Source organism: Drosophila suzukii, chromosome 3 (assembly GCF_043229965.1).
Source record: "Drosophila suzukii chromosome 3, CBGP_Dsuzu_IsoJpt1.0, whole genome shotgun sequence".
Lineage (NCBI taxonomy): Eukaryota > Metazoa > Arthropoda > Insecta > Diptera > Drosophilidae > Drosophila > Drosophila suzukii.
In genome coordinates, this window is record NC_092082.1 from 88404614 (window position 1) to 88429309 (window position 24696).

The following is a 24696-nucleotide window of genomic DNA, read 5'->3' on the forward strand; positions in this document are numbered from 1 at the left end:
CCCCACCGGGTCGACTGTCAAAATTCAAACATAGCAACCTCTTTGGCAGTTGTCCCGCTGGTTCAATAGAGCACTAGGCACTACTGTTAGTTGGGAGACCCCGAGCACAACTACGCGTTAAATAATTATTAAATTTTCCATCAGTTAAGAGAGATTTCGAGAAAATGTGTGAGCAGTACTGTGACAAGTTTGAGACCTTCAATCCGGAGGTCGAGTTTGCCAAGTTCCAAAAACGCAAACCCATCGTGAGGACTGCCCAGCTCTACGAGAATCTGCACAAGCGGGAGGATATCAAGTGTCCCTGTAAGCGGGAGGATCTCATTACCAGTAATATTTATTTCTTTAAGTACACTCCTATCCCTAACAGACAGCTTCAAGGGATATGGCGTGGAGACGGACTCCAATACCATGTACCGCACCTGCAACTCGGAATACGGTTACTATGCCCCCAATGCCTATACCATCCCCAAGCGTTTCTATCCACTTCCCCAGAATTTCTCCAACGAAGTCGTTCGTTTCGGCATGTATCGCAATTTCTCCCTCAACACCCATATGGATCGCACCTTCTACTAAGAATTGGCTTCAAATCAAACCACTCTCAAATTGTTTTAATCTTTATAAACAATTTTACGGATTTCTATGCCATTTTAAAATTTTATTCCGGTCAACAAGTGATGCCTATTTCGTCGAACATTTGCCTTATTAAGCAACCTTAAACAAATCTATCAATAACAAATTTTAAAATGTACAAAAGCAAAAAAAAAGTAAATAACATTTTATAAAATCACCTAAACGTCAGTGTCTTTGATTATTATGTTAATTTAAGTTCTTTGATTAGCTTTTTGTAAAAAAAAAGAAAAAAATAAAAAATAAGCAGGGAACTCAAGACCAATGCAAACGTTAAATTAAAAGTAAACCACCAACTGCTGTGTCTTATCATCAATTCAACAAAATGAGGTGAGCCGCATTAGCATAAGTACGATAACTGGAAATTCGGAATACCGTCCTCTAGTGAAACCAAGAAGCTACTCGATGCATTGCTATGCGACATTTACGGCAGGCAGGAACAGTTGGCAAGGCGAATGAGACGCTGCTGTAGGGATCCTGTCTTCCAGAAACGATCCTCGAAGCAGAAGAAAGGACAACTGGCCCAATTGGCCAGCGGCATGGTGGGAAATCGAGCCGCCCTGGAACGCTTGGATGTGCGCAAGCTCATCGATGTGTGTGCCATCCTGAAGGTGGAGATCCTGATGCTCGGCTATCTTCTGGAAAGGGTCCTTGTGGCAAGGGATCGCCTGCAGAGACATCAGGAGGTCCTTTGCGAGTTCGTTACCGCCGTGCTCGTCGTGGAAAGTGGTGAGTTTTGGGCTTACACACCTGCGTTCTAAAAAAAATCACATGAAAATGGGTTCAAATTTGGACCCTCTCCTAAAATAAATATTTGAATGTAGATTTATAGAGAATTCAACCACCAATTCATAGAGGTAACCCTAACCCTCTTCTAAATCGGGATCCAACTACCCAAGTTATGAAATTTTGAAGTGGAGTTTTAAGTTCCCATTCTTAAAGCCTTGGAATTTCGGAAAAACCGAACATGAAAATGGGTTAAAATTTTGACCCTCTTCTAAAAGAAATATTTAAATGTATATTTATAGGGAATTCAACCACGATTTCAAAAAGGTATCGCACGTCCAAATCGGATTGCAAATACCCAAATTATGATATTTAGAAGTGCAGTTTTGGGTAACCATTCTGAAACCCATTGGAAATAGGGAAAAATCTGACTTTAAAATGGGCTAAAATTTTGACCCTCTTCTAAAAGAAATATTTGAATGTAGATTTATAGGGAATTTAACCACGATTTCAAAGAGGTATTGCACGACTAAATCGGATTGCAAATACCCAAGTTATGATATTTAGAAGTGCAGTTTTGGGTAACCATTCTGAAACCCATTGGAAATAGGGAAAAATCTGACTTGAAAATGGGTTAAAATTTGGACCCTCTTCTAAAAGAAATATTTGAATGTAGATTTATAGGAAATTCAACCACGATTTCAAAGAGGTATCGCACGACTAAATCGGATTGCAAATACCCAAGTTATGATATTTAGAAGTGCAGTTTTGGGTAACCATTCTGAAACCCATTGGAAATAGGGAAAAATATGACTTGAAAATGGTCTAAAATTTTGACCCTCTTCTAAAAGAAATATTTAAATGTAGATTTATAGGGAATTTAACCACGATTTCAAAGAGGTATCGCACGTCTAAATCGGAAGGCAATTACCCAAGTTATGATATTTAGAAGTGCAGTTTTGGGTAACCATTCTGAAACCCATTGGAAATAGGGAAAAATCTGACTGGAAAATGGGTTAAAATTTTACCCTCTTTAAAATAAACATTTGAATGTTGATTTATTTGGAATTCAACCACGATTTCAAAAAGGTATCGCACGACTAAATCGGATTGCAAATACCCAAGTTATGATATTTAGAAGTGCAGTTTTGGGTAACCATTCTGAAACCCATTGGAAATAGGAAAAAATCTGACTTGAAAATGGTCTAAAATTTTGACCCTCTTCTAAAAGAAATATTTGAATGTAGATTTATAGGGAATTCAACCACAATTTCAAAAAGGTATCGCGCGACTAAATCGGATTGCAAATACCCAAATTATGATATTTAGAAGTGCAGTTTTGGGTAACCATTCTGAAACCCATTGGAAATAGGAAAAAATCTGACTTGAAAATGGTCTAAAATTTTGACCCTCTTCTAAAAGAAATATTTAAATGTAGATTTATAGGGAACTCAACCACGATTTCAAAAAGGTATCGCGCGACTAAATCGGATTGCAAATACCCAAATTATGATATTTAGAAGTGCAGTTTTGGGTAACCATTCTGAAACCCATTGGAAATAGGGAAAAATCTGACTTATAAATTAAAATTTATATAAGTTAAAATTTTGACCCTCGTTTAAAGGAATAATTTTAATGTAAATGAATAGAGAATTCCACCACAAACTCGTAGAGATATCCCACGTTTAAATCGGGTTCTAATAACTCAAGTTATGAAATCTAGAAGTGCAGTTTTGGGTTCCCATTCTGAGAGCTGAAAATTGGTAAAAAATTTGAAACTCTTAAAAGAATATCTTATATGTATAAAATTCATGAATTTAAATTCTTAAAAGTCATCTATCGAAAGATTGACAAGTTTCGGAACATTATTAACTTCTATAACTTGTGCCCCCACATTTCTTCGAGTGCACCAAATGTCAAAGTGTGCGTGTGGGTGGGAGGGGGCGTGCCACTGCGCAGGCTCCCCAACTGACAGCTGGGGGCTTCGAGTGCTGGCTTTGGCCCGAGTTCTGGCCACCGCCGTCAGTCAAGTGCGGAACTCTCAGCTGTGTGGATCGTGAAGTGCGGAATCGAAGGGCCTGCAGAAGATATCAGAAAGCCCAAAGCTGAACGCTGAAAAAATCCTCGCTAGCGTCACGCACCGTGCATGTATGTGTGTGTGTGTGTGTGTGAGAGTGGGTGCGTGTGTGCCAGTGTTTGTGTTTGCTTTTATTGAATGAACTTTGTTGTGTCCTGTGTTCTGTGTCCGGTTTGGTGTGAGTGTATGTGTGAGCGTTGTGGGCAGGTGAAGCCCATGCGTGCAAGTATGTGTGTGGAGGAGGCTGACTTGATGACGACACAGCGCAGCATTGAGACTGTCTGACGGGCCACACACACATGCAAATACCACAAATCTGACTTTGTGTGCGTGAGAGTACCAGAATGTGCGTGCATGTGTGTGTGTGGACCAGCGGTTTGAAATAACAAACGTGTAGAACTGGCCTCCACAAGCATTTCTGCCTGTCTTATCTATGTTTTTATACCATACCCATCCCCATACCCCTTTTCTACTTTCTAATAACACTCTTTTCCCCCTCTTTGCGTGTGTGTGTGTGCTTGTGTTACCCTTGATATTCGTCGACCAAAATACCAATGGTGGCTAGAAAAACAAGGGCCATAAAAATGAGCGCGTGCAAAAGTAGCGTGCCATTACCATGTTTCTTATTTATTTATTATTTAACTAATGCAGGAGAGCAAGGAAATACACTTTCTAATTGAATTCGAAGGAATAACAGCAGCGTGCGGAATGGAATAACAGAATTTTATCGATCCGGTGTGAAACGAGCCTAGGAAAATGCAATTAAAAACTGCACTCGCCTAAAAGCATGCAATCGAAAATTTCATTAAGTCCAACGGACTGTTTTAATGCGTTTTCCTGGTTCATTTCCCGGTGGCTCTATTGGTAATACCCCCTCTACCCACCCATTTTGATGGCCTGCCTCTCACATGAGGTGCCTCTTTTGGCCCTGACTGATATGGCCAGCTATTGTTGCTGCCATTGTTGAGCAGTGTACGAGTGTGATTCATGTCACGCTCTCACACTCGCCCAGCGAAAAGGCTCACGAACTGGCTTTGTTTGGCTACAAAAAAAAAACAGTTGATTGGGGATTGCATAACTACAAAGAATGTCCCACAAAAAAAAGTAAGCATGGCAGAAGAGTTGAAGGCCGCGCGGCTTTAATCCACACATATCTGGGCCAAACCATTCAAATCCATTATGCAGCAGTTGAGCAACTTTGATGAGTGGGTGAGTGGCTAACGTTTAGCAGGAGGAAAATTGCCCTGAAACAGCAAAGTTCAAAGAATCTTTAGATACCAGTTCGTAATTAATGGCCACAAATCTTCTTTGGCCTTACGTCTATTTTCTTAATTAAATGCCACGTGGCTTCAAGCTCGGTTTACGTTGCCTTTCAAAAACAAGAAAACCTACCGCAATCCTTAGTCTTAGGCTTGTTGTTAAACGTCAAAGGCAGCTCGTGCAGAATTATACTTTTAAATGCTATGAAATTTTAAAACGAAACGAATTCCGGCTCAAAGGTAATTACCTGGCCAAAATGGGGGGAGCCGTGGCAAACGTAAGCAGGAAAGTGGGTCAAGAAAGTGGCCAGTAAGCGGGGGATCGATGAGTGCACCACAAGTCGTGCAATGGCATGGCTACACTAAAAAAGATTATCATTTTATGAAGGATAATAAATTATCTATATATAAGAAGCTATATAATCGAAACTAAGATTTAATACACAGCAAAATGCATTTAAATGAGACTGGTTATTTATGAATATATTTTCTTAAATGTTAGTTCTAAACTTAAAGAGGAAGATTCAATGTTCCAAAGCCGTTAAGTATGTTTATAAAGATTCCTTAGTTATATTTTTTAAGTAGATCCCATATAAACCCTTACTGTTTTCCGAGTGTAACATTAAGATACTGCTTAGTGTCCGCTTTTCTAGACTTTTTCCCCCAAGTCAGCAGTCACCTGGCCATGCGTTGGGAACTTGGTCTGCAGTTGCTCAGTTGTCAAGGTTTTTCCTCTATATTTTTTCCTCCACGAAAGTGTGTGTGTGAGTTGAATGTTTTTTGAGCTCTTCTGCAAGGCGAACGAAATAGTTTTCAATGACATTTGAGCCACGGCGTTTGGTCTCTGTGTGTGAGTGTGTGTGCTTGTGAGCCAGTCTACGGTCTTGGCCAAATTATATAACTTCAGCATGCCACAAATACCTATGCAAATAGCTCTATATAACCCAATACGTATTTATAGATGTGCATGCCTAAGTGTAAGTGTCTCTCTGTGTATTCATGTAAATCTTGTGTAAATAATACAATAGGCCACAGCAACAACAACAGCAACTACAACTACTACTACTACAAGAACAACAAGTCCAACGTAAAAGCAAAAATGTAAAACCATAAATAGAGAATCCCCACAACAAAAACTACTACTACTTCTACTACTAACTGCAGCAGCAACAACAAAGAGCCGCTGCGAGCAGTGGCAGAAATCATAGCATACCGTCAGGCGCACGTTAACTTAACATGGGTAACTATGCCAAGCCAGCACAAATCAGCTAACAACACTCATTCTCTCTACCTCTCTGTGTGTGTGTGTACATATATTATTAATTTTAATCAATTAACATACTTCTCTCAAGCCTATTAACTGTCGATCGATGTCTTTTAACTTGTGTGTTTTTGTTTTAGCGCGCCTCAAAGCGAACATATCCAATTGCAATCTGCCTTCGATCTTTTGCTCGTTTTTGAAACAAAGACTTAACTCTCGCTCTCTCTCTATCTCTCTTTCTTTACCTTATTTGTTTAACAACGTTTAAAACCAACCAAATATCAACGAAAAGGTAATTTATGCAAAGGAAGTTCAATGGAAAAGCTGATGCATATATCATAAAGTATTCGTTGGGCACACATTCGCTAGGGTGGACCTCTAAAAACAGAACTTTACTAATAACAAACGTATCCATTAAAGGTTACAATCTAAAAATTGTTTAATAGCTTTAAAATAACAATTAATATAAAATATTACTAACTATCGCAGCTTGCTTCACAAAATTCTGTTTTAACATTATTCATTCTTTATATGGCATATATTCAAAAATACAAGAGGCTTACTTGCAATATTTTTCAGCATACTTATAGGGCCTATTTCTTATCTGCTTTAAAATTAAAAGAAGGTTTTAACAAAGAAATTTTCCAACGTTTTATAGATTTAAAACCCATTAACAATTACTTTAAAGCCATTCTACTTTAACAGAACGAAAATGTGCAGAAGATGTTTAAAATACAATCCCCCGTTCTTATATGTATATTATGTAAATATATTTTAGCAATCTCTAAAACAGCTGAGGTCCGCTCTAATGCACACATACAAATACATCGCACATCCACACAGTCGAGCCGCACATATACATATACATATACCTATACCCACGTATTACTCATGGTAAACGCGCACAATTCTAATTTTGGCGGCCGCTTGTAATTAACATTTGCATTTTCGTAGGGCAAGGGCTTTCCCCCTTGCTGGGCATAAATTTCCATTATTTCGCCATGTCGCAGTGTTGAAGGCGTTCGACCCCATTTAACCCATTTATATTATATATTCCATCCATCCCCGGGCAGAGCACACTTAATTTGAATTTTCCGCTGCCGTTATTCGTTACATAGATTCCCAGTTTGGAAAATTTTTACACTTTTCGATAGAGCGATTATCCTGTAAGCCCCATGACACCCCATACACACACCCACATACGTACATCTGTTGCATGTTGGCCAAGTTGTTGCTGTTGTCTTTCCTGGCTTTTTTCCCACCTATTTCAGCAATCATTTTACACTCTGCTGACTTCGCTTGTACGTGTTTGCCCTGTTTCCTGTTTTGGCTTTTGATTTTTTTGCTCCTCAATATCACCTACACCTCTCACATTTTGCCATCCAATTGTAATTACTGCGTAGCAGTTTACTTTATACTGACAGAGCGGTTTATTTATGACGCCCATCGCGTTTATGGCGATGCAAAGTGACACGAGCTGCTGTGTGTGGGCGGCTAAAAAGTCTGAAGGATCCGGATCCTGGAGGACTTTGGACATGTGCACACACGTGTGCCGGTTCCGAGGGGTTTCAGAAATCCGAGCTCACGTTGAGCGGATGATAACGCTATCTGCTTATCCGGCTTGTCAGAAAGATTCCCATGGATTTCTGACTGACTTGGCTCCTAAACATTGATTGATAAGTAAATTGCATCTACTTTGTTGCAAAATGTATCCTTGTTATCTTACACATCAATGAAAAGTTGTTTAACGACTTATTTTGGGGGAGAAGAATCCGTAATATTGCTATATCCATAGTATAAATCCACAATATTGGTTAAACAATATTTTTAAAAAACCTTGTAACAAAGATTTTTAAAACCAAATTATACTCTTAAAGAGTTTAGAAGGCAAGTATCCCATTGAATATTATTGAGGTTCATATAGCTAATGGGTACCAAAAATCGAAACCTGAAAATCCTTGTGTAAAAAGAAATTTCATGGCCAGATTTCAATACTGGGAAAATAAATACAGTATTTTCCTAGAAAATAGCATTACCATAACATTCTCCCCTACAAGCTTAAATTTTGTTATATTCCTCTTCTGGAACCTCCAACAGATTCTTCATGTAACAATAAAATTAAGCATTCTTACATCAGATCGAGAGAGATTTCTGCACGAAAGACTTCTGAAGAACAAGCTCCGAACAATGTCCCGGCTTGCATATTTAAATACCATCTTGATTGGGCACAAACTCATTTTCTTAAAAGTTTTAAAGTAATACCAAGGACAAACAGGGCTGTCACAGGCACGGATCCCTTATCAAACTTATGTAGCTTGCAGGAGCAGATGGAAAAAATTGAGAGAATAATAAAAAAACTTGCTTGCTTTTGGCAGGACACAATGTTCAGTTAAGTTTTGAGGGCCGGGCTTATTGGAATTGACAGGCATTTTCAGTCCGCGTGATGCAAATTGATTGCCTTTGCCCTTTCCAATACCAGAACATAAAAACGAGACCCACGTGGCGTATGAGTAATGCTGTTGGGACGTAATTCGGAAATTTAATCAAAGTTAAATAGAGGACAAAACGGGTGTCGGGATTGCGAGAAATGCAACGGCAGCAACAACAAGTGTTCCTCGGGGAGCCATTATGTAAGCCATCAAAAGCAGCATTTACCCATCGCCATTTTCCCTGATTTTCCCCCATTTTCCTTTGGCTTTCCCTCGCCTTTCCCTTTGCATAATCGCCCTGGCGAAGTGCTTTTGTCTGGAACCGCGTGATAAAGGCGAATCGCAATCGCTAAGCCGATAATCATTGGGGTTAAGCATTGCAATAGTTTAATGAACCAGCAAGCATTAAAGTTATCATCTGGATGGCCGTTGACTGGGGAATTCATTAGCAGCCTCACGCCCGAATTGACACTAATGGCTCAGAACGTGCCTGGGCATATAAAAGCCCCGCTGGCCAACTGCAACGTAGATTGGGCCAGAAGAATGTAATCTCAGACACACAGACGCTGCTGCCCAGATCTCCCTTCTTCCATTTTTGCAACACTTTTGGGGTCATGCAATCCCGAGGGATAAATGTGGTTTAAGTACACAGCTTTGACGGCTTTCACAGAGAGAAACTGAACGGGGACATGGGCATTAAAGTAAAGTAAATCTCTTTTGAACTGCTCAAAAGGTGGCCAAAAGGGAAGCTGAGTTTAAGTTAAGTTTAGTGCCGCGTACTAAAAATCTTTTACGGTGGTATAAGGTTATGGCAGCACTGGAAGAAAATTGAAAAATTCCCTTTATTACTTTTTTGTAGTCGTACCTACTAAAGTACCTACTGACCTTGGTTGGTTTTGTTTGTATAATCTTAAGTGTAATCTAAGATTGGAACTTTTGTTACTAAAAGATACCTTAATTATTTGGAAAATGGCTTTATAATATATAATCAAAGAATATTTATTTCTTGAATATTGGTTGGTTTACACACAGTTTTAATGTGCATTATTTTTCATATTGATGTTCTATAATTACTCTATAAATGTGAACTTTGGATAGAGATTAAACCTTGAAAATGGAAACTTCAAGTAATAATTTATAATCCCCAATTCTGCAATAAGTTAGGAACCATATTTTCTTGAGATAACGTTCTTGATTTAAGACACATTATTTATGCTAGCGCCATAGCCGTAAATATTTCGCATTTCTTTCGTTTCCTCTCCACCTATATAAATAGCTGACAGGACCCATATTCTTTCGGCTCATTAAACCAACTGTCATGCCCTGCGTGTTTTTATGGTTGAGTACACAAAACACACACATCTTACAGCAAGACACAAAAAACAACAGAGCACGCACGTGATGCTGGCCAAAGTTTAGTTCTGGTCAAGGCCCAAAGATTCAGCCAAAATGTGGGCTAACTATCCTTGCCTTGACTAGGCAAACACTCGTAGGATCGCCAGTCCTTGGGCAGGCGCATTTAAAATAATTACACTCGCTTGCATACAGTAAAGAATGGGGCTCCTCATTGTCAGTCGCACATAAATCTTCCATGGAAAATGCACTTGAAGTGAAGAAAAAATATGAGCCCCCCAATGGCGGCCAGTCCAGCCACTGGCCATAAAGAATGTTTTTACGTCCGGCGCCTAATTGGTGCGAAGTTAGGAACCCCATTACATAAGAGTCGGGGCAATTAGTATTTCTTTAGCCTGGGTCGGGGTCTCCTGATGTCTGGTCCTCCAGTCTCCCAGAGGCACGAAATCTTTGCTCCTACTACCAGGATACTTTCCCATTTGTCGAGAGTAAACAAGCCCATGTTTGTTTAGCTTTAACCGAAGAAGTAAACATCTCGGGTATAGCCTACTTACATCCCATACTTATACGTTGAGATTTGCATAAGCATGTAAATAAGCGATGGAAGGCAAAGGAAAAAATCCCGAGCAATCATGTTTATCAAATACAGTTTAGCTTGCCTAACAAGAACTTTCTTTGATCAAAGAATTTAGAAGCAAATTTACACAATAATTTCTTGATACGATCCGATAGATGGAGATTAGATTTAAGATAACACTTAAAAGTTAACTAATTTTTTCCAAAATTAAATTTACTGAATTAGAACTGTAAAAGAAGTCCAAAGGCTTTTAAGTAAGCGTATTATTTTTGCCAAAATATTTATTATCTACTTGGAGGCTTCATACTAATGGAATTCCCTCATTTTTGGCTGTCAGCTTTCAAGGCAAACAATAACACCAATTTCCCGAGGAATTCTTAAAAACGGAAATTGTACTGCCGCACATTCCATTCCCTTTTTTATTTCTCACCCAAAGCTTTGCTATAAACCGGGGAAGAAACCAGATTTTAGGTTTTAAAATTGAATCACGTTCCGCATGAACAGCATGCGCTTGATAAGCTGGAAACACAGGGCAGAAGTAAAAATAGAACGGAAATCAAATTATCAAACATAAAGTGCGATTCTATAGCCCACACGAGAGGGCATTGAAATTCAAAAGCTGGGGAAAACCACAACAACAAAAAGGAAATATCGATTGGTGGGGAAAACTTAAACGTAAGCCAATCTGAATTTATGCTGCTATCATAAAGTCAGCGAAAGACATCATATTTTTTATTAACTTGACCTTTAGGGCTGAGTATGTGGGTGGCAGCTGTCTACAAGCCTAGAAGCCGATAAAGTTGAGCCACGAGGATATTTTTCTCATGTCGGGGTGTCAGCATCGCAGGGCTAACTATGTTTTACTTGGAATGCCGGGACACATGTGTACCCACCCACCCAGCCACCCACTCACAAATCCTCAGCACGCGCAACACACTTGTCAACTGAAATAAATGTCATGGTCAATTTAACACAAAGACAGAGACTCGTGTGTTTGTGTGGGCCGCTTTTCAATGGAGTGTCCTGTGTCACTTAGACTTTACAGGGAAAAAATGCATTAGATTTGATGATCATTTTGATGAAATTCAGCATATTTGCCACTTTGCTTTTTTCTCTCTTTTTCTACTTCGGAGAGTTTTAAATATTGCTCTCTCACTCTTACCCAGAGTATTCTCTCTCTTTTCACGGGCTTAGAGTGTTTTCAAAGAGAGGAAATACAAAAAAAACATTCCATAATGTCAAATTTACCTTATTCAATGGTAAAAATGATCGTTCATAAATGTACGTGTTTTTTTTTTGTGTTGGCTTTCTATTGCTTTGGTTCTAGCCGCCTTCACTGATGTTTTCTCGCAAGGATGTGGTCACGACACAAATCGCTTCCTACCACAACTGCATGCCGCATTTTTGTCGCTCTCAAGTTAATTCGCCCATTTCGCAGACATTTCGCAACCATTTGGATCAAAGCACTTGATTGATTAAGTGTCTTAGCTATACGAAATATTCAAATATAAATATATACATCTTTTGTATTCTTTCTTCTTCTCTCTTTTGCGCGCTCTTACAAAAAACGTATATTGTGCCACAACTACCAACTCTATATTATTATATTACGAATATATCTATATATGTAAAGTTTGCATACTGCACGGATATTGTAAGTGCTAAGGATCCAGCAGCCAAGAGCCCAGAATCCTATTTGAATAGACCAACTAACCTAACCTAAACCGAACCGCCCGACCGAAAGTATGCTTTATAAGAATTTTGCTTAACTTTTGCAGACGATGCACAGCCTAAAATGCGTTTTAGCCTCTCACCACCGCCACAGAAAGCCATTAGCAGTGCCCGCCTAACCTCGCCCACCAAAAACAGCCGCAGCACCACCATCAACCCCAGCACCACCATCATACCCGGCAGCAACAATAGAAGCCCCATCAGCGGCAGCAGCAGCTTCACCACCATGCTGACCCGCAATGGCGGAGGTCACGGGACCAGCCCCACCGCCTCCGCCTCCGCCGCCTCCTCGGCCACGCCCACCACCTCTGCGGATGATGAGGCCACCTCGGATTACAACCAGTGGTTGCATGCCATGAAGCTGGTGGCCCGACTGCCCGGAGGCACTCCACCCGAGTTCCGACGCAAGGTGAGATTCAAACCTGTGCTTCTGCTCTGATTTTGCCAGCATAAGGTCACAGGATATGGGGGAAATATTTGTTTTATTTATTATTATGAACTAGATAGCTAACATACGATGTGACGTATCACATACTATATATAGAACCTTCAATCAGTGGTTGCCAGCAGAAACAAAAGGCTACCACATGGGTCATAAGATGTTTTCCGCCGGAGCTCTGCCGCACTACAAATCTCTCACACAACGAAATTCAAACATGTCTGTGCATGTCTATGCATGTCTATGCTCTGCCTCAGCTGGTAACCACTGGTTTAAGTTGTGCTTAAAGATTTCACTATTCTTCTTGGAAATTAAATAGCATATTAATATATAAAGATCTTTAGAAGGTGGTTTTGTCAGTTTTTAGCTAAGTAAAACATATTTGTAGAATGTTCTTTAGAGTAATGCAATTTCACTTCGAGTTATTTTATTAAATAAGGTTATAATGGTTAATTCTTTCATAAAGTTAGAATTACCTTTGAATACTTATTTTGTATTTATTTATTTATTTATTTAACCCTTTCCATCAGCTGTGGCTCTCGCTGGCGGACAAGTACCTCAAGTCGAAGAACGTGGACTGGGCGCAGCAGCGGGAGAAGTGCTTCTGCGAGGAGTGGCGCGAGGACGACGAGGAACTGGGCATCCAAATCGTCAAGGTGAGCTCCAGTCACGAACAACAAGCTGAATCCCCCCAGAGCATCATAAATGTTTCGCCCCCGTTTAGGATCTGCATCGCACTGGCTCGAATCTGTGCACCGGCCCCGCGGGCTCCATTAACCAGGCCAAGCTCAAGCGCATCCTGCTCGGCTATGCCCGCTACAACCCCGAGGTGGGTTATTGCCAGGTGAGTGCTCCTTGAAGGATCCTTGTCTACTGCCTAACAATACAATGCTTCTCATTCAGGGCTTCAACATGCTGGGAGCCCTCATTTTGCAGGTGATGGACAAGGAGGAGGAGGAGTCCATGAAGGTTATGATCTATCTGGTGGAGGGCGTCCTGCCCACGGGCTATTTCTACGGATCGATGGGTGGCCTGCAGGCGGACATGGGTGTCTTTCGGGAGCTGATGCAGACGCGACTGCCACGCCTGGCGAAACACCTGCAGCGACTCCAGGGACCCGTGGAGAACGCCTTCGAGCCGCCGCTGACCAACGTCTTCACCATGCAGTGGTTCCTCACCATGTTCTGCACCTGCCTGCCCATGTCCTGCGTCCTGCGCGTCTGGGACCTCGTCCTCATCGAGGGCAGCGACGTCCTCCTTCGCACCGCCCTCGTCCTCTGGAGTTTGCTGGAAGAGTAAGTCTTAAAGATGTTACATATAATAATAATACCTACGTCTAAAACATTTAAGCAAGGTAGAAAAAATCTAACAGAAATTCGGTGATTTAATCAAATTAATGATTTTACTTCTTAACGCTATAGATATACTCGTTCTGGTTGTGCATTGATTCATAGATTTGTGTAGACAGTTTTATTTATGGATGAGTTTCAAGGGAATCTACAAATTCTAAAAATTAGTAGGTGCATATTTAGATATATCCTATTTGAAGTTAGATACGCAATATTTATAATGTACCTACTTATCTTTTATAATAATAAATCTTAATTTTGTAAAGGCAAGTTGCCATAATTTAACTACTTACCATTTCATTATTATTATTCAAATCTAAAACTTTATCGATGAAGTTGCAAGCCATTTGTAGAGCATTAATCCTTATTACGGTCCGTAATTATAATTGAATGCAAAACTACCGAAACAACGATTATCTCAATGTGCATCCACCCAATGTCTGTGTAGAATGTTCGGGTTGGGTTTTTTGGTGGGTGGTGGTTGGGCAAACAATCGCCGCAATGCAAGGCGGGAATTTGTGTCAAGGCTGCTGGAATTTTGGCAAGAGTTTTTCTTGGTTGCCAAATGCAATTTAGCAATTCCGCTCGGTCCTTACCCGCCAGGAATTTCATGTTCAGACGTTGTGGAACTTTTTATGGTTCTGTGGAAAGCAAGTTTAGTAAATATGAACAAAAAATAAAGAAACGAACGACATTGAACTATGCTAAATGTAAGCTAGAAATGGATTTTAGGAGGGGAGGCCAAGGTCAGGAATCGACTGGGGAAACTGAAAGGATAAGCTCTTGAATAGGGTTTTGTATGAGGTTTTAAAGACAACTTAATGGTGTTTTTTGGTTACCCAACAAATCTAATAAATTGTTTATGGTATCCTTTTAAGACGTGTGCTTAGTGTCAGATCTGCGGATGAGTTCTATGGCAAGATGGGCTCCTATTCCAGTGAGCTGCTCAATGGCCATCTGGTGGACTCTAATGGCTTAATAGAGCGAGTGGTTAAACTAGGACCCATAGCGGACTTGCGACAGCTCAGAGATAAGCACCTCTACAACATTGCACCACTGCGTCACAAACAGGGATTGCAGTGAGTATTCCGAAATATATATGAAATATAAAGATACAATATCTTTTCCTTCTAAAGGCTCTACTATGACGAGGAGGATACCCACTCGGATGAGGAGCGCATGGCGGTGGCCACCGTTTTTGGCTTGAATTGGGGCAGACGTGGATCTGTGGGTCCGGCGGCGGCGGCGGCGACGGCGGGCAAACAGCAGGTGGAGCAGAAGGACCGCCTGGCCCTGGACATTTCCCTGCTGAAGAAGCAGTACGATCGGCTGAGGGAGCGCCAGAAGCAGGCCCATGTCATCCTAACCACAGCCTGCTCCACGGCAGCCAGGCAGGGATCCAGTGGTCCAGCGAGCAGCTCCCAGTCGTCGGTGCCGGTGAATCAGTTGCTCCTCGGTCGCCCGGCAATTGTTACCAACAAGGGCAAGCGGGTAGGTGCCCCCTTGGGTGCCATTCCGCCCGCTCGAAAGCCATCCCTTCCAGCGGTCCTGCACACCAAGCCGGCTGCAGAGAAGCAGCTGCGACGTGGAGAGACCCTGCTCTGGCGGGATACCGACCCGAGTCGAAGGCGTCGGGACAGTCTGACCTGGAAGGAGATCAAGGCAGATCGGGCGGCCATGGTGCGAGAGGGCGTTGATGTGAGCTCTGTAAAAACCCAAAAGCTGCGCACCAGATTCGGGAAGAGCGACAGCTCCTCCTACAGCGAGGATAGCGATGGAGAGCAGGACGCTGGACCCGCCGGTGGAGGAGGAGGAGGAGGAGGATCCAGCACGGACACCAGCCTCTGCGACGATGATGATCCCAAGTCCATGGAGAAGAGTCCCAAGCACAAGGCGAAGCTGGCTCGCAAGCTCAGGGAGCAGAAGCAGCTGAGCAGTTCCAGGGACACGAGCTTGGAGCGACAGAGACCCAAGTCCTGGGCTCCCAGCAGCAATGAGATTCCCTTTATGCTCATGGGAACGGATAGTGGCGATGAGAAGGAGCCGGTGGTTAGGGAGGAACCGGAAACGGAATTGGAAACAGGAGATCCTGCAGAGGATAGTGCCACTGAAAGCGGTCGTTTTGGCTTTGACAAGGAATTTGATACGGTCAGCTACAAGCTGGAACCACTAAAAATCCACAGTGATCCGGAATTCCCAGACCTAACTTCCATGAGTCCCTTACCCACTCCCAAGGAAAAAAGTGAAGCTGAAGAGGACCTGCTGGACGAGCAAAAGCCCTTCGATTTGAGCGATAATGGAGTGACCAATCAGTATTTCGAAAGGGTCAACAGCGTGGAGCGTCCCAATCGCCTGGAGCTCTCCTATTCACTCAACGAGGAGGAGACGGATACCAGTGCGATTTACCTGGAGGAAAGGGAGAAGATCGAGGGGCACAGTGGCGATAGGGAATACCAGTCGCTGCCTCCATTTTTCCCAAGAGAAGAAGATGATAGTAGTGTACAGGTTGCTGGCAAAGTGCCACAGATTCGAGATGACAACATTCCTGGCGAAAATAAGGATGACTACAAAGAACTCCTAAACATGACGATAGAGGAAAAAGATGGCTATAAACCTCCACCACCCACAGCCAGTAGTTTGAGTAATGCCAGCCGGAAAAGAAGGGATCCGCGACGAAAAACGCTGACCCGCTCATCGACCATTGAGATTGAGGAGCGATATCAGGCTCTCGAGCGAAGGATCAGTCAGGATCAGCCGAATAGTGGGGATAGGCAGTCCAAGTACATCCCAAGCACAGCTGCTCTGGAAGAGCGGTTCAACACCCTCGAGAAACAACTAAGTGCCGAAAAGCAGCGGAAGGAGATGGCCGAAATGGAAGTTGACTATCCCAATAAATCCGAGCGTATTCCCTCCACCGCCGATCTGGAAACGCGCTTCAATTCCTTAACAAAACAAATGAGTTCCAGCGAGTCTAGTTCCAAAGCTCCCATTGATCTTAGGGACGAAGAGTCGCCCACTGGCAGTAGCTCTAAGGAGCAAAAGGATAGTGAAAAAACCAGCAAGCTGCATAAATCCGAGGAGATTCAATCTGATTCTAAGGAAACTACAGGAGAAGCAGAAACCAGCGAAACCAAAGAAAAACCAAGCGAAGAAAAGGAGGCAGAAGAAAAGCCACGCCTTAAAAAACTTCCATCAACTGCTGAGCTGGAAGATCGTTTCAATGCCCTAGAACGCAAAATGAGTGTACAGAAGGGCAGCCCATCCAAAACTAAGAAAGAACCACCCGATGAAGAAGATACAAAGGCTACAAAAGAGCCACAAGAGTCCGAAAAGCTGAAGGATAAGCCAACTACTCCTGCAAAGGATCCCAAAGACGGCGGAGACAAAAAACCCGAAACTAAGGAGGTTCCTAAATCGCCAACAAAAAACCAAGACCAAAAAGTAAAAGCTAAATCTCCAAAAAGTGAAGAAAAATCTACAAAAGAAAGCCCAAAATCAACAGAGGAGGCCCACAAATCAGTAACTTCACCGGCTAGTAAAGAAAAGGTTTCGCAATCGGATTCAGAAAATGCAGAAGCTCCTAAGAAATCCGATGCTAAACCTAATGAACCCAAAAAGGCAGAAGCTGGTCAGTCCCCCAAAAAAAGTGATTCCGAAAAGGCAAAAACTAATAAGACAACGGTTTCAGAAACTTCCGAGTCCGATAAAAAGCCTTCTAAAGACAAATCAACTGTTAAGGATGAAGAATCTATAAAGACTCCTCGAAAATCTCCGCCCTCTACAGAGGAATTAGAAAAACGTTTCAATGCCTTGGAGAAACAGATGAGCACCACCAATATGGAAACAACCAAAGAGGCTGAGCAATCAAAGTCATTGGATAAAAATAAAGGCTCAAAAGAAGAAGAAAAACTACAAAAGTCTATGAAATCTTTCGACGATAAGATTAAAGAAGTTAATATCGCAATAGAAAAAGATCAGAAGAAAGTTGAGACGGAAGTTCAAGGTGAAAAGATGGAGAAAAAAGTGGAAGAAAACAAAAAATTGGAAGACCTCAAAAAAAATGAAGAATCCTCCGAGTCACCAGAAGAAAGTTTGCAAAAGGGCAAGAGCCAGAGAAGGGCTTCCGAACCGCCTTCTACAGAAGATCTGGAGAAGCGCTACGAAACCCTGAAGCGCCGCATGAGCAGTAAACAGCATTTAGGCACTACAAGCGAAACAGTTGATGAAGCTCTCGAGCGGATCCAACAGGAGGTGATCTCGGAGGCAGTGGAGGAGAAGAAGCCACCACCATCAACGGAGGATCTGGAGAGTCGTTTTGAGGCGCTACACGGGGGTGAGAAGAAGAAGGAGTCGACTGCAACAAGCGCCACCAAACCCAAACACGTAGATGTGGCCATCGAGGCGCATATTCCATCTCCACCACCACCGCCTCCACCTCCCAAGGATCGTCCACCCATCCTGGCCGAACCCGTTCTTCACCAGCAACAGGCTCTGATCGAGGAGCTGCAGAGCAAGATGCGAGGCCAATCACCCGGCGAGGAGAACCTCAAGCCCAGCGAAATCAATCCACAGAGGCAGCGGCAGAGGAATCTCCTCCAGCGACCCACGCCCATGGGCGATGAGACATCGGAAGCACCTGCAAACACGGCTTACTACAGAGCGGCAAACCAAGAGCCATGGCAGCAGCGCATGGTGCGTCGGTTCTCTGATTTACCCTCCCGGGCCGATCTGGAGAACCGATTGCAGTTCCTGGAGAGGCAACTCTACAAGAAGTTCTACAAGCAGCGCTGTGCAAGTGATTCCGAAGTTGCATCGAGGGTCAAACTGCCGCCCGATGACCAGCCCAGCACATCCCGCCAAGCGAAGGTCCTGGAGGCCGAGGGTCAGCTGGAGCAGCGTGTCCTGGCGCTGGAGAAGCAGCTGAGCGAGAACAGTCTCAAGTTGCTGGAGGCGATGAGGGAGCGCCAGAGGTCGGCGGCTCCCAGGAGCGATGATAGTGGCTCCCCAAGGTGCCTCAGCACGGAGACCATTGACGCCACCGGCAAGGAGCTAGTTAGATATACCCAGAACATTGGTGAACTGGAGGAACTGGATGCCCACAAGCCCATCAACATTAGCATCAACATCAAAATGCTGGTCAACAAGGATGGTGACTCCAAGCAACCGAAGGGAGAATCCAAGCCCACAACAGAGGATCTTACTCGTCGCCTGGAGCAGTTGGAGCAGCAATTATTGGAGGAGAGGGCCAAGAATGGTTCCATCCCACCTGAAAATGAAGTCCTAGAGGAAAAGCCACCAAAGCCAGAGGAAAGTGACGACTGTAAGAAGCAGGAGAAAAACTGCCACAATCAGCATGTGAAAAGTGACGAAGCTGAGAAATTGGAGGTTCCTCTTGAGGGAAAAATCAAACCCGAAGCTGTCAAGGAAACCAAAACCCTGGAAAATGAGGAAAAAGCCCAGGCTCGCGCCAAAGAGGTGGTTACAGAAAACTCTGGCAAAGAGGAGAAAGCACTGGTGGATGAAAACACAGCCCAGAAAACAGGTTTGGTAAAACAGAAATCTATTCAAGAAAAACCAGTAGAAGATACAAAAAAGAAATCAGAAACCAAAGCTGAAGTCGCCCAAGAAACATCCTCCCAAGTTAAGCCACTTTCAACTGAGAAGGAAGCATCCTCAACTAAAGATCCTAAACCTAAAGAGGCTCCGTCAGAAGAGAAGACCACCAAAAAGGAAACTGAAAAGCTTAAGAAGGAGGAATCCGAATCTAAGAAAGATCTCCCCACAAACAAAACAGAAAATTCGAAATCGGAAACTTTAAAATCAAAGGAAACCCCTTCAGCTGCAGTCACCACCAGCAAAGAATCAACGAAAGGGCTGCCAGAAAAAAAGGAAGCTTCCAAAGAACTTCCCGATAAAATGGTGATCAATGCCACCGATGTGGGACCGATGGATCCCAACAGCAAGACAGTGGTACTCCTGATGGACAACGAACCCAGAGCTTCGAAGGTTAGGAGATTGACTAGAGCCAACACTGAAGAACTCGAGGATCTTTTCCAGGCCCTGGAGAAGCAGCTCAACGATCGGAATCTCATCAAATCCGAAGATGGTCGCCTGATACGAGTGGAAAGCAAGCCAAGTGCTGAGCAACAAGAGCAGACTCAGGCTATAAGTGATCTCACCAAGGAAATCGAGGATTTCACGAGCGCCAAGCCAGAGGAGAAAGAGAAACCCAAGGAGGTGGAGAAAGCGGAGAAAGCTGAGCCAGAAGAACCTGAGGAGGACTACGATTGGGGACCCAATACTGTAAAACATCATCTGAAACGTAAAACTGTTTACCTGCCCTCCACCAAAGAGTTGGAATCTCGCTTCCGCTCCCTGGAACGTCAAATCAAACTGCTCGAAGATGTGGAGAAGATTGATGTGGAGCAGCGATTGGTTGAGATTGAAAGGAAAATCAAACTGCAGTACTCGCTTTCCCACGAAAAAGATTTGAATAAGTATTTGGAGCTGTGCGAGGGTAAGGGTTTAGATGATGAGGAAACATTGCCCCTGGAAACCCCAACAAAAACAGAGGAAACTGCAGCTGGCAGAGATCGATCTCGAAGTCCTGGTCGCAAGGTGGCCACCAAATCTCCGTATACTTCTCCTTCCCGAAAAGCCGCTACTAAATCTCCATATGTTTCTCCCACTCGAAAGAATACCACCAAGTCTCCATATGTGTCTCCTTCCCGAAAGGCTACCAAATCACCCTATACTTCCCCCTCCAGACTGCGCCAGAGATCACCTTCTCCAACTAGATCCCCAGAGAGGAAATCTAAAAGAAGTCCCTACACCTCCCCAGCCCGTCGCAAGCCACATCCCAACGATCTGCCAATCTCCGATGATCTGGAGTACAAGTATCGGGTACTCGATTTGGTAAGATCTAAGTCCAAGGAGAACTTGGCCAAGCGAATGCATGATCCCAATAGAAAGCCAGCTATTCATCCTCTGGAAATGATTCTAAGTCCCAGCCCGGATGATAGTGCCATACCCACAACGGGAGAACTGGAGCACAGGATTCGAGTTCTGGATGGAAAGCTCAAGTCGCCAGCGAAAACCCGATCCAAGCCTCGCTCACGATCGCCCACCATCGAGGACATAAAACGTCAGAAGATGCGGGATGAGCAAAAGCCCAGGACACCTGTACACAATCTAGAGAGAATAGTCAGTTCTCCAGGTCGACCAGAACCACCCACTGCTGAGGAGCTCGAGGAGCGCATACGGATCCTGGAGCAGGAACATAAGTTCGACTTCAAGACCCAGAAGGACTATAGGGCATTTAATCAAAAGCTCAAGGACGTCATCTCCCCGTCGCTCTCCTTCGAGGAATTCCGGGCAGCCAAGTCCCGGGAGCAGAGCCCCCGCCGCCATGGAGCCACCACGCCCAAGTCTGCCCTCCGTCGTGACGATTTCGATGAGCCGTACTCCAGCAGTACCACCACCCACTACCGCCCCACCAGCCCCAAGGTCATTCGGTTCCGGGACGAAGACGTCGACGAAGATGAGGACCGTTTCGAGGAGGAGGCACCCAGGCCGAAGTCCCGACAGACCAGCGATCGAATGGTGGGCAGCACTAATGACGTTTTGGACTGTTTAGCGGAGAATACTAAAATTCTTGAACGTATTCTTAAGAAGACTCTTGCAGATCAGCCATCGGCCACTCGCAGCTACGCCAGCAGCTCGGAGGGTCTGGATGCCTTGGGTAGTCGTCTAATGAGGGTAAGTGGGGGTTATGACCATCAAACTTTTCAGAATACCTCTGAGTTCTTCAACACCTATAAAACATACTACCACAAAGATCCGAAGTCTATCTTGTAAAATATTGTATACCTCCTAGGAAACCTCCCCGATTACCCGAACCGGAACCCACACGGGCGTACCGCTGCGAACGGGTGAGAACATCAACGACCGCCTGAGTTCGATCAAGAACTCCATCAAATCGATCGACACGCTGTGCGAGGAGAAGCCGTACCAGAAGGAGAAGTGCCAGCGATACATCGACTCCCTTTTCTCGGACTCGCTGCACTTTGCCAGCAAGAAGAGTTCCCTGGAGGATCTCAGTCTCAGCCGGAGTCTGAGTCGTAGTGAGAGCAGGGGAAGGAGCATTCACCGATCTGGGGACTATGCTCCCTCGATAAGGATCACCTCGGAACATAGGTCTTTGGGTTCGGCGGAATCCCGAAGGAGTCCGCTGGGCAATAGGGAAACGAGTCCGTATCGATCCCATAGGGAGGTGGGCAGGGAGCTGTCACCGCGTCGAAGGCGGCTGGAGGAGGAGGACGAGGAGCGTAAGGATCGGGAGAGCAGTAGGGTAAGACGTGATAACTTGTTGCCAAATTATTTTGCTGATAATCGTAGCGAACTAAGTAGCGGGAGTAGTTTAACCGGGTTTAACCACAAAGTAGATAGACAACTAGAAGAGACGTGCGCCAAGTATGCGGACGATGCCAGACGCTCGGCCTGTCGCACACCGTTGAGCCACCCGTACGAGTCCCGCACCACAGCCACAGCCACACGCCACAGCCACAGTCACACCGATCCTGTCCAGATCCAAGCCAGCACAACCGGATCAGCCAGTGCAATCGATAGTTTCCCCCGGCCCGTGTCGCCCTACCGCCAGCCCTACGATCCCTATCATCGGTCTCCCGGTGGAGGCACACCCCTTTACCAGCCCGGCAAGCTGGAGATCCGGCACACCACCGTCACCTCGACCTTCTACGATCGGTTCCTCACCGAGAAGCAGATCGAGCGGCAGACCCACACCCGTCCGCCCAGCCGATCGCCAGTGGTTTCACCCTCGGTGCCGGCCAAGAGCTACGGGGATTTGTGCAGCACCACTTCAGCCATTTCCAGCACAACCACCACCACTGCTTCAACCACCTCCTCCTCCTCATTCATGTCCAGCAGCTATGCTGGTGCCCCCTTTTCGCTGCCCTCCAGCAGCAACTACTCCTATTTTAACCCGACTGCGGGTGCCTCCGCCACTTCGCCCAGGGCCAGTTGCTCAGATCTTCGCTCCACCACCACCGCAGCATCCTTAACCACCACCACCATCGCCACCACATCTTCTTCTTATGTGCCCTACAATTTCAGCAGCTCCTTCACATCTCGCCTGAGCGAACCCATTACCACTTGCTCGGCAAGTGCTGTAAGCACTAGTTCCCTCACCCATTCCACGGGTGTATACAATCCCATGATGTCGTTCACTCTGAGGGAACCACTTGCCAGCAGTTCCCTGGGTGCTTCAAGTGCCTCCCCATTGCTACCGTTTCAGTTTAACAGAACCTTTACTTCCAACTTCGACAAGGAGCAGAACAAACAGTAGAGGAAGTCACATCAATCGTTAACCGAAGGTTGTCCATTAACATTAAAAGCCCCTGAAAACTTTTTCCCAACAACAAATCGATACAAATCAAGCTCAAAACTTATTATACTGAGAAAAAAATCAGTCTAAGAACAATACTAGTTTAAAGATATGTTTCATAAACAAAATTAAAGTCTATTACTAGAATTTAAACTGCAAAAGAGAAGTTTAGTTTATAAAGCTTGTGTTCTATGTGTAATTCTAAAAATCTCAAAGATCTTAAGTTTAGAGATACTTAATAATATGAAATTATTCAAAACTTAAAAATGAATTAATAATTCTTAGCATTAAATGTTAAATGTTGCTACTTCCTTGATTCTAAAAATACTTTTCTTATTTTAGATCGGTTTTTATCTCAGTAAACTTAACTCTCGCTAAGCAATATAAGTATAGTAAATATTATAAACAGTTATAGGCAAACACAACTACATATTCTCTATAAATATATACAATCCTTGCAAATCGGATATTTACTCTTCAAGCAACTCTTGCACCAAACCATTTTGGCTTATTGCAACTTACCTCATCTACATTGACAGCACCAGCAACTCAACTGATCATAACTTAGCAAAGATTTTTATACAATATATATCTACGCATATACAAGGAGTATAGCTATCGAAATTGTAACCAGGAAGAGGGCGAAATGTTATTACATCTTTTTCAGCGTTAACCAAAGTTTAGCTCTAATTCCCTTAACCAGAACACTCAATTAAGCTTAAACTTTTCCTTAAAATTAACCAATCAATTTACACTAACCCAGATTAATACACACTCTTCAAAAACGGTGTTAAACTCTAAAGTGCATTTTTGGGCCGAGTTAGTCGAGGAAGCTAAATACAATGATTAATCAAATTACGTTAACTGACTGACACGAGCCGTAAAATTAGTTTGCCAACATTGTTAAATATACACGCAGCCATATATATGTACCTATACCAATTGAATGATATATATTGTATTTAATTACATACCGATTGCAGTTGTTGAATTTCAATTTTGCAAAGGACACGATTACGATTATGAATAAGCAAGTAAAAGTAAACCCGAATACAAATGGCTATAGAAACAATTATCACTCGCGGCAGCGGAGCCGAAAGTTAATCAAAACGATTAGGAAAATTTTATGACAAGTATTTCGATTTGAAATCGGCAAGAACCCAAGACATATACCAATTGCAATTGTTAAGTAGGCAAGAGACGACAACGGCTTCAGTTTATACGCATAAATTTAATATTGTCTAATGTTCTCTTGAATTTTGTTCACCAATTATGTTTGCGATTCTTTTCTTGTTATTGAGACACGTTTGTAAACCATTTCTGTTACTGTTCGAAGTTTTTCTGAGAAAACCACAAGCTAACGAATTGGTAAATAATAGTGAAAATATTTTTATTACAAATTGTTGAAGAGTTTTAAGTTTTGAAATAAAATGAAAATATTTAAAACCAATCATGAGTTTTTGTG

At 43.4% G+C, this 24696-nt stretch overlaps 2 protein-coding genes across 11 annotated transcripts; both read left to right on the plus strand.

The window, feature by feature from the left end:
- The first annotated feature begins 46 nt into the window (after positions 1–46).
- LOC108012043 (piercer of microtubule wall 1 protein) lies at positions 47–778 on the plus strand. The gene is made up of 2 exons (XM_017077323.4): positions 47–303; positions 368–778. The coding sequence occupies exons 1-2, from the start codon at positions 165–167 to the stop codon at positions 571–573; spliced, it is 345 nt and encodes a 114-aa protein (XP_016932812.1). The 5' UTR covers positions 47–164; the 3' UTR covers positions 574–778.
- A 2599-nt stretch (positions 779–3377) lies between these two features.
- On the plus strand, positions 3378–24681 carry LOC108012031 (microtubule-associated protein futsch). Of its 10 annotated transcripts, XM_065866374.2 has the most exons (12): positions 3390–3501; positions 5651–5666; positions 5725–5929; positions 11943–11963; positions 12088–12449; positions 13010–13135; positions 13204–13323; positions 13383–13774; positions 14707–14907; positions 14965–21430; positions 21500–21586; positions 21705–24681. In XM_065866374.2, the coding sequence occupies exons 3-12, from the start codon at positions 5926–5928 to the stop codon at positions 23190–23192; spliced, it is 9267 nt and encodes a 3088-aa protein (XP_065722446.2). In that variant the 5' UTR covers positions 3390–3501; positions 5651–5666; positions 5725–5925; the 3' UTR covers positions 23193–24681. The 10 variants fall into 10 exon arrangements, with proteins under 10 accessions (XP_065722448.2, XP_036674114.3, XP_065722447.2 ...); XM_036818219.3 differs by lacking the exon at positions 5651–5666 and having other exon boundaries at positions 3383–3501; positions 5718–5929; XM_065866375.2 differs by lacking the exons at positions 5651–5666; positions 11943–11963 and having other exon boundaries at positions 3383–3501; positions 5718–5929.
- Positions 24682–24696: the final 15 nt, after the last annotated feature.

Coding starts and splice junctions, on each gene's coding strand:
- LOC108012043 (XM_017077323.4), top strand. CDS start 165: ATGTGTGAGCAGTACTGTGACAAGTTTGAGACCTTCAATCCGGAGGTC. Junction 304..367: donor GGAGGATATCAAGTGTCCCT/GTAAGCGGGAGG, acceptor TATCCCTAACAG/ACAGCTTCAAGGGATATGGC.
- LOC108012031 (XM_036818216.3), top strand. CDS start 12,105: ATGCGTTTTAGCCTCTCACCACCGCCACAGAAAGCCATTAGCAGTGCC. Junction 13,324..13,382: donor CCGAGGTGGGTTATTGCCAG/GTGAGTGCTCCT, acceptor CTTCTCATTCAG/GGCTTCAACATGCTGGGAGC. Junction 14,908..14,964: donor CGTCACAAACAGGGATTGCA/GTGAGTATTCCG, acceptor TTCCTTCTAAAG/GCTCTACTATGACGAGGAGG.